Below are 10,446 nucleotides of genomic sequence, written 5' to 3' on the forward strand. Positions count from 1 at the left end.
CCTGGAAGGACTGTCTGGGGCCGTGAATGGTGGTAAGGGAGGAAGTGTAAGGGCATGTGTAGCACTTGTTCCGCTTACAAGGATAAGTGCCAGGAGGGAGATCAGTGACAGGCGACACTTCACCTGTGAGTCGGTTGGGGTGATATACTGCGTCTGGTGCTCCCGGTGCAGCCTTCTATATATTGACGAGACCCGACGCAGACTGGGAGATCGTTTTGCTGAACACCTACACTCTGTCCACCAAAGAAAGCAGGATCTCCCAGTGGCCACACATTTTAATTCCACATCCCATTCCCATTCTGATATGTCTATCCACGGCCTCCTCTACTGTCAAGATGAAGCCACACTCAGGTTGGAGGAACAACACCTTATATTCCGTCTGGGTAGCCTCCAACCTGATGGTATGAACATCGACTTCTCTAACTTCCGCTAATGCCCCACCTCCCCCTTGTACCCCATCCGTTATTTATTTATATACACACATTCTCTCTCTCTCTCTCTCCTTTTTCCCCCTTTGTCCCCCTGACTATACCCCTTGCCCATCCTCTGGGTTTTTATCCCCCCTCCCCCTTTTCCTTCTCCCTGGGCCTCCTGTCCCATGATCCTCTCATATCCCTTTTGCCAATCACCTGTCCAGCTCTTGGCTCCATCCCTCCCCTTCCTGTCTTCTCCTATCATTTTGGATCTCCCCCTCCCCCTCCCCCTCCCACTTTCAAATCTCTTACTAGCTCTTCCTTCAGTTAGTCCTGACGAAGGGTCTCGGCCGGAAACATCGACTGTACCTCTTCCTAGAGATGCTGCCTGGCCTGCTGCGTTCACCAGCAACTTTGATGTGTATTGCTTGAATTTCCAGCATCTGCAGAATTCCTCATGTTTGCATTAGTTTGGTAAAAATTGTGTTCTGAAGAAAGGTTTTTTTTTAAGATGCTTGTTTTCCACAAGGAGGTAAGGTGAGTGGGCTAGGAATAGACTTGTTTACTGGTAGCCACCTTAAGTAATTTGTTAAAACTTAGAACCTTGCATGCTCCTCATTTGGAAGTACAGTAAATGTGGAAATCAGAAAAATAATTGACTTGGAAAAACAAATTACCTCTCCTTTACAGTCTGAAAACCAGTTGAACACTTCATTACTGAAAACACTTTTACCAGAAAAATCAGACATCACCACAAGTACTTGGAGCAGAAATGTTATCTTGTCTGAAATAAAGCAGCAAAATACTTCAAAAACTGTCCGATTTGAGATACCTTTGCAGGTAAGCTTGTGGCATTGTTTATAATGTGCATTCATTAATTTTAAAAATGCTACTTCGTTTAACATCTTTCACAAAGCGATCAAACCCAAAAATCTTTTGATTTGGGAAATTTTAGTTTTAGTCAATAGAATTTAGTCTTTAGTCTTGTAATTCCCTTGAAAATTTTGTTTATAATTGGTACCTATAACCTTGTATGAAAGGGCAAATCAGAAATACAATAGGGCCTTTTAAGAGACTCCTGGATACATGGTACAAGTACATGGAGCTTAGAAAAATAGAGGGCTATGGGTAACCCGAGATAATTTCTAAATTAAGTGCATGTTCGGCACAGCATTGTGGGCCGAAGAGTCTGTATTGTGCTGTAGGTTTTCTATGTATCTACATAATTTGTTTGGTAGCAAACCCTTCTGGAGAATCTACAAATATAATTTGTACTTGGGCTGCTTTCAGGAACTTGAGCAATGTCTAGTTAGATCTGAAAATATAAAAAATATTGCTCAGCTGGGACAAACAATGTTTTCTTAAAGTTCCCGGACCTGAGGAAAGCTGCATCAACATTAATACTGACAAAATCTAAGAGGGTAGGACAAACAGCGTGAGGAAAGGTGTCAACATTTAATTCAAAGGATAAATTCAACTGGAAGCTATTTATTTTCTTTCGTGCAAATTTTGAAGCCTTGAAGTTATGTTCACAAGCTATTTGATACAACCCACTAATAACATAGTAAAAATACTAGTTGTATTAGTTGCCTTCAATCAAAAATGCAAATATTTCCCTATTAGTGACTGAATGGAGGGCAAGAAGAGATTCATTTTGGATTGAATAGGGCCATTCCCCATGTCCAGAATCAGATTTAATATCACTGACATATAGAATATGAAATGTGTTCTTTTGTGGCAGCAGTATAGTGAAAAGACATAAAATTATTTTAAGTTACAAAAATAGTGCTGAAAGAGTAACGAGGTAGTGTTAATGGAATATCCAGAAATCTGATGGCAAAGGCAAAGAGCAGCACACACAAAATGCTGGAGGAACTCAGCAGGCCAGGCAGCATCTAGGAAAAGAGTATAGTCAACATTTTGGGCCAAAATATTGTTATTGCATCACCATTCAACCAGTTGATCTATCTCACTCCTGTATGCCTCTTCACTGCATTCTGAGATTCTACCATAATAATGGTGTCTTTGGCAAACTTATTAAAGGTGTTTGAGCTGTACTTCGCTGTACAATCATGAGTGCAGAGAGAGCAGATCAGTTGGCTAAGCACACATCCTTGAGCTGTGCCTTTGTCGGTGAGATGTTACCAATCTGCACTGACTGTGGTCTCATGTTTGAAGTAATCTTCAGTTGAGATATCTTAGGAAGTTTTTTTTGAAGTGATCCTGAACTTGGCACCTGCTGAGCTTCCATCAGCCAAGCAGATTTTGCCTTAAAAATGCTGGCTAGGTTTGTAGCCAAACTCTAAGTGAATTTCTAGTGTTTCTGTTTATAAAGGAAATCAAACAAGAAATTGATCTTTTGTTGGCTCCCTGTCTGTCCCTGTGAGTATTGATCACTGAAAGTGTTCACCTCCTTGCGTATATTCACTTTCAATGAAAATGAAAGGCTAAATCCACCATACCCATGATTTGTAGTTCACTTGAATAAAAATTTTCTAAGGAAAGGATGTATCATATGGCGAATACTCGGGTATAACTGTCATGCAAGTGCTGTATTTGCGGGACCTGCTTCTTTCTATATTAACAAGGTGATTGCCTTATTAGTGATGTGACCCATTCTGCTAAATTAGAGAAATAGGGTCACCTTTAAACTGCTATGTATTAATGTACTAAACCAGATACAAGACCAAGTTCTGGACTGCCTGTGAATAATATAATGAATCACTTTTTTGTTTAAATGATCAGGATCTTGATATGAGACAGAAAATTGTTAGTTTAATCTTGCAAGTCAAGTAACATTGGTATACTTGATCTTTGCTGTAAATTTCTAAGGTGATTTTTGAAAATTGATTATAGATTATCACTGCACTTTTGTTTTATTAGCCTCCCAGAAATATCGGGAACTTTACAGTTTCACTGTGTGACAGCAATCATGGAGTTACTCCCTCCGATGTAGATAAAACAAAACAAATACCCAAAGGAGTTACAAAAGTTGCATAGAATAGCAATTGTTAAATATCAAACATATTAAATGTTGTTGCAGCTTCTATGGAATAGTTGCCTTGAAGTAAATTTGTAAATTTTCCACTAGATTGCGAGTACAAGTCATACCAATGTTTCATAATCGTATGGGACAGAATGAACTCTATCTATGTATCTTTTTTTTAAATCTAAGGTACTTCAAGTATAAATAATGGATTAGAAAATAAAACAGGATTTCAAGTTTGACTGTGGAAGCAACAAATTTGTGCTGATAATTAATTGGAAACATTAACAGCAGGTCAGGTCAAAGCCACAGTACTTTGGAGTAGCTCTAATCAATAGAAACAGTGCATTGGAAATAACTGCACTCACATTCTGGAAATTGGAAGCTGAGGTGAAAGGTAGAACAAGAAATTTGAAGATCTGGCCTATGATGAATGATGTGATCATATTTAATTAGAACAAATCTCTAACAGCTGGACTCTAGCTCTAATGAAGAAGTTCATACCATTATAAAAATGCACAGCTCAGAAGAGGGCCATTCAATTATGTCCATGCTGGCCAAAAAGATGTTTTATCTGTAGGTGCCATATATCTATTTTCTATCTGTCTGTATTGTATTTTGTGCTGTGTGTTTATTATGGGCAATTTGTCACCTGAACTGAGCAACTGAGTATAGTCATGTATACTCTTTGTCCTAGTTAACCAGTTTAGTTGAGAGGGCTTGAGTCAGGCGAGTTTTTTTTTTGTTGACTGCTAATGGGAACACATTTTTTTGTTAATAAGCTTATTTTGCTAATTTAGTTCCATTAGTTTTTTATTGCTATAAGATCGTTCATCTTTGGTTTCGTAATGAAGAATCAAACTTTTTTTGACTTGGAACTCAGTTATTTTGGAAGCATGTCATACAGTGTCAACTCCCGTACTCAGTCTCTCAGCACTTTGGTTTGTTTTCAAGTAACTGCTACATTATCCTTGGTATCCTTTTAATAAGTCTCTTCAGCACCTTTTGCCTTTCTGTCCTCCTGAATACCTGCCTGGAAATGAGTACCATATTCCAGCTGAGATTTAATCACTATTTCATCTAGCTTTTGTGAACATACATTTGTGAAACCAAAGATTCCATTTACTGTTTCTCTGTTCTTCTCAGCATCCTGCTATCTTCACACTTCTGTACATAAACTGCAGTCTACACCCATTTGACAGTCATTTTTCTTTGCCTTGTCCTTTGTAACAAAAAGAATTTCCTTATATTTATGGGCATTTGCTATGGATGCAAGTGTCATAAGAGGTTTCTCCTGATGCCTTCACTGTTATACCCCCTTATCACTTCAGAATTAGGTTCATTAACACTGACCCATATCGTGAAATGTGTAATTTTGTGGCAGCAGTAGAATGCAGAACATAAAAATTCCTGTAAGTTACAAAAACAAATAAATTGTGTGAAAAAGAGGAATCGCTAGGTAGTGTTCATAGATCATTCATAAATATAATGGCAGACCCTGGAGAGACTTGTTCTGGAGCTGCTCCGGCCTATGGTCAGGCCACACTTAGATCCCCTCCAGTTCGCCTACCAGCCCTGACAAGGAGTTGAGGATGCCATCGTCTACCTGCTGAACCGTGTCTACGCCCACCTGGACAAGCCAGCGAACACTGTGAGGGTCATGTTTTTTGACTTCTCCAGTGCGTTCAACACCATCCGCCCTGCTCTGCTGGGAGAGAAGCTGACAGTGATGCAGGTGGGTGCTTCCCTGGTATCATGGATTCTTGATTACCTGACTGGCAGATCACAGTACGTGTGCTTGCAACACTGTGTGTCCGACAGAGTGATCAGCAGCACTGGGGCTCCACAGGGGACTGTCTTGTCTCCCTTTCTCTTCACCATTTACACCTCGGACTTCAACTACTGCACAGAGTCTTGTCATCTTCAGAAGTTTTCGGATGACTCTGCCATAGTTAGATGCATCAGCAAGGGAGATGAGGCTGAGTACAGGGCTACGGTAGGAAACTTTGTCGCATGGTGTGAGCAGAATTATCTGCAGTTTAATGTGAAAAAGACTAAGGAGCTGGTGGTAGACCTGAGGAGTGCTAAGGTACCGGTGAACCCTGTTTCCATCCGGGGGTCAGTGTGGACATGGCGGAGGATTACAAATACTTGGGGATACGAATTGACAATAAACTGGACTGGTCAAAGAACACTGAGGCTGTCTACAAGAAGGGTCAGAGCCGTCTCTATTTCCTGAGGAGACTGAGGTCCTTTAACATCTGCCGGACGATGCTGAGGATGTTCTACGAGTCTGTGGTGGCCAGTGCTATCATGTTTGCTGTTGTGTGCTGGGGCAGCAGGCTGAGGGTAGCAGACACCAACAGAATCAACAAACTCATTCGTAAGGCCAGTGATGTTGTGGGGATGGAACTGGACTCTCTCACGGTGGTGTCTGAAAAGAGGATGCTGTCTAAGTTGCATGCCATCTTGGTCAATGTCTTCCATCCACTACATAACGTACTGGGTGGGCACAGGAGCACATTCAGCCAGAGACTCATTCCACCGAGATGCAGCACAGAGCGTCATAGGAAGTCATTCCTGCCTGTGGTCGTCAAACTTTACAACTCCTCCCTTGGAGGGTCAGACACCCTGAGCCAATAGGCTGGTCCTGGACTTATTTCATAATTTACTGGCATAATTTACATAATACTATTTAACTATTTATGGTTCTATTACTATTTATTATTTATGGTGCAACTGTAATTATGAGAGAAAACTGGCAGGGAACATAAAAACTGACTGTAAAAGCTTTTATAGATATGTAAAAAGGAAAAGACTGGTAAAGGCAAATTTAGGTCCCCTACAGACAGAAACAGGTGAATTGATTATGGGGAGCAAGGACATGGCAGACCAATTGAATAATTACTTTGGTTCTGTCTTCACTAAGGAGGACATAAATAATCTTCCAGAAATAGTAGGGGACAGAGGGTCCAGTGAGATGGAGGAACTGAGCGAAATACATGTTAGTAGGGAAGTGGTGTTGGGTAAATTGAAGGGATTAAAGGCAGATAAATCCCCAGGGCCAGATGGTCTGCATCCCAGAGTGCTTAAGGAAGTAGCCCAAGAAATAGTAGATGCATTAGTGATAATTTTTCAAAACTCGTTAGATTCTGGACAAGTTCCTGAGGATTGGAGGGTGGCTAATGTAACCCCACTTTTTAAAAAAGGAGGGAGAGAGAAACCGGGGAATTATAGACCGGTTAGCCTAACGTCGGTGGTGGGGAAACTGCTGGAGTCAGTTATCAAAGATGTGATAACAGCACATTTGGAAAGCGGTGAAATCATTGGACAAAGTCAGCATGGATTTGTGAAAGGAAAATCATGTCTGACAAATCTCATAGAATTTTTTGAGGATGTAACTAGTAGAGTGGATAGGGGAGAACCAGTGGATGTGGTATATTTGGATTTTCAGAAGGCTTTTGACAAGGTCTCACACAGGAGATTAGTGTGCAAACTTAAAGCACACGGTATTGGGGGTAAGGTATTGATGTGGATAGAGAATTGGTTAGCAGACAGGAAGCAAAGAGTGGGAATAAACGGGACCTTTTCAGAATGGCAGGCAGTGACTAGTGGGGTACCGCAAGGCTCAGTGCTGGGACCCCAGTTGTTTACAATATATATTAATGACTTGGATGAGGGAATTAAATGCAGCATCTCCAAGTTTGCGGATGACACGAAGCTGGGTGGCAGTGTTAGCTGTGAGGAAGATGCTAAGAGGATGCAGGGTGACTTGGATAGGTTGGGTGAGTGGGCAAATTCATGGCAGATGCAATTTAATGTGGATAAATGTGAAGTTATCCACTTTGGTGGCAAAAATAGGAAAACAGATTATTATCTGAATGGTGGCTGATTAGGAAAAGGGGAGGTGCAACGAGACCTGGGTGTCATTATACACCAGTCATTGAAAGTGGGCATGCAGGTACAGCAGGTGGTGAAAAAGGCGAATCGTATGTTGGCATTTATAGCGAGAGGATTCAAGTACAGGAGCAGGGAGGTACTACTGCAGTTGTACAAGGCCTTGGTGAGACCACACCTGGAGTATTGTGTGCAGTTTTGGTCCCCTAATCTGAGGAAAGACATCCTTGCCATAGAGGGAGTACAAAGAAGGTTCACCAGATTGATTCCTGGGATGGCAGGACTTTCATATGAAGAAAGACTGGATGAACTGGGCTTGTACTCATTGGAATTTAGAAGATTGAGGGGGGATCTGATTGAAACGTATAAAATCCTAAAGGGATTGGACAGGCTAGATGCAGGAAGATTGTTCCCGATGTTGGGGAAGTCCAGAACAAGAGGTCACAGTTTGAGGATAAAGGGGAAGCCTTTTAGGACCGAGATTAGGAAAAACTTCTTCACACAGAGAGTGGTGAATCTGTGGAATTCTCTGCCACAGGAAACAGTTGAGGCCAGTTCATTGGCTATATTTAAGAGGGAGTTAGATATGGCCCTTGTGGCTACGGGGATCAGGGGGTATGGTGTGAAGGCTGGTGCAGGGTTCTGAGTTGGATGATCAGCCATGATCCTAATAAACGGTGGTGCAGGCTCGAAGGGCCGAATGGCCTACTCCTGCACCTATTTTCTATGTTTCTATGTTTTCTATGTAATGAAAACCAATTTCCCCCGGGATCAATAAAGTATGACTATGACTATGACCAAGCGGGAAAGAAGCAGTCCCTGAAATGTTGCATTTGGGTCTTCAGGTTCCTGTAACCCCTCCATGATGCTAGTAATGAGAAGAAAACATATCCTGGATGGAAAGGATCCTTAATGATGCTGCCACCTTCTTGAGCACTGTTTTTTGATGATATCATTGATGGTGGGGAGAATTGTGCCCATGATGGAGCTGACTGAATTTACAACCCTTTGCAGCCTCTTGCACTCACAACATTCTGTTCTTGGTAATTTCGTGCCCCATCTTAATTCATTGTATTTTCTTGAATCCATGCAAACCTATATTCTTTCTCATTTTCTTATGATATAGGACACCATTTAGCCCGTGTTGGCTCTCAGAGTAAGCTGATCAATCCCATTCCCCCACTTGCATATTGTAACCTTCTCTGTCATGTACCCAGCGATACCATCCTGATTCTCCTACACCCTCCTACAGCAGGGTAATTTACTGTAATCAAATTCAGTATGTTTTAAAATTATAGATACTGTCAGGAAGCTTTGGATTGCTTTTCAAGACCCTGTAGGTCACTGATGTCATTTTATAGAAGTTTTCTATAACTTGTTTTCTGTTTTGTATTATACACAGATGACCAGTGAATGGGAAGCAGTTGCTTGTGGAAAGACGGAGGATCAGCTAATAATGACTGAACAAGCTCGGAGGTATCTTAATGCCTATAATGGCAGCAGCACTAGCAGGGCACTGATCCTGTAGCTGGCCATTGCTTAAGGAGCCAATAAATATACACTAAAACTGAGAGCTGATGATTTATGTCATAAGCTTAGCTCCTGATCTACCTAGATGTGATTTTTCTGGAGGGTTGAATCTCTTTAATATTCTGATACGTAATAGACAAACTTAACCAAAACTAAAAGCTGCTTTTGCTAAGTGTAATATGTGCTAATAAGATAGCTTTTATTTAAAATATATGAAACACATGGATGGAGAGGCAGAAACAAGTACTGTCTGAGTTGCACTCTTTTGTCTTTGATATGCTGTAAAAAGAACAGACTAAATGCTTTTGATGGATATTATGGGTAATTGTCACATAGTTGTATTTTTAACCCAGTCCATAATTGTTAACTAAACACTGACACATTAGGATTGGCTGCTTGGAATCAAGCTTGAAAATTTAAAGCAGCTAATATCAGATATGTGACAATTGATAAAACCAAGATAACTTCATACTGTATGGTATGCTTTATTGTGAACATATGTCAATATGATCAAATGTGTGTTAAGCACAAAGCTGTGTTTTTATAATGTAAGTAAAAAGATGAAGTTTTTTTATTCCACAATATTGAAATACCAGTATTTAACACAAATCTCTGAAATGTGAGATGGTGTTTTGAATGTATTGTAGAAGCAGGGAAAAGTTGTAAATTGAGAGGAAAGGGTACATTTTCTTTAAATTATTTTCAGCTCTAATGCTTAATAGTATTTATGTGTGAATATCGAGAGCCTAGAAGCCGCTGTTAATTCCTGTTGATCAGAAGTGATGATAGTTATGTCACACATTCCGAAATATGCATATCTTTTTAAATATTTAGATACTTTATCAGAAAACCTTAACTTATAACCTTTAAGTCTACTAGCAATTGGGAGCAGGAGTGTGTGTTCATTTTCAGTCATCTCCATATTGTATGATTTACAAGCAGAAGGGAGAAACATTTCCTAATCTCCTTTTGTACAGAATAGCACCCCTGTTTTGAACTGCTTCTTTCCTTATCACTATATTTTCTGAAAGAAAATAGGTGAAGAAACTGAATGAGAACTGCACACTCACTTATAACCTAAGCTATCTACCGTAACCTAAGCTATCTGTAAATACAGATGAATTAATCCATTTCCTCTTCCAAACCTAGTTAATCTCACAAACCTATAATACTTTGCACTTAAATGTCTAACCAGTAATGGATATGCATGTGTTTGCCTTAAGTTATAAATTGATTAAATAATATGTTAGTCCTGTAGTCCTCATTTTAAAGCAAGTTATCACATGCAAATCCATTATTAGCCAGTTGCACCTTAAGATCACAAATCACAATTATTATTTTTTCATGTATTTCCAAATGTATTCTGTAAACAAATGTTCTATTCAACATGGTAAGCATTAACATCACAGTTACAATCCATTTTTGTGAAAAGTGATAGTTTTGGAAGTGGGTAAAAATCAAGGAAATGTCTGTCATTTTTATTTTTAATGACATTACATCTGACTGATATCATTTTCCTAGCATTATGACATCGGTCATTCTGGTTACTTTTATAAGTAGTGTGGGGAGCAAACTTTAGCAGCAACTTTGGAGCAGTAGGAAAATTACGTACATTGTGAT

At 40.0% G+C, this 10,446-nt stretch overlaps 1 protein-coding gene across 2 annotated transcripts in view; it reads left to right on the top strand.

Moving 5' to 3' along the window:
• Window positions 1-9,379, top strand: part of mybl1 (v-myb avian myeloblastosis viral oncogene homolog-like 1) — a 62,766-nt gene extending 53,387 nt beyond the window's left edge. For both annotated transcript variants that reach the window (XM_072254493.1, XM_072254567.1), the window contains 2 exons: window positions 1,104-1,253; window positions 8,699-9,379. In XM_072254493.1, coding sequence (XP_072110594.1) covers window positions 1,104-1,253; window positions 8,699-8,824 — 276 coding nt within the window. In that variant the 3' untranslated portion in view covers window positions 8,825-9,379. The remainder of the gene's footprint in view (window positions 1-1,103; window positions 1,254-8,698) is intronic.
• The last annotated feature ends 1,067 nt before the right edge of the window (window positions 9,380-10,446 follow it).

This window comes from Mobula birostris, chromosome 1 (genome assembly GCF_030028105.1).
Source record: "Mobula birostris isolate sMobBir1 chromosome 1, sMobBir1.hap1, whole genome shotgun sequence".
Taxonomy (NCBI): Eukaryota; Metazoa; Chordata; class Chondrichthyes; order Myliobatiformes; family Myliobatidae; genus Mobula; species Mobula birostris.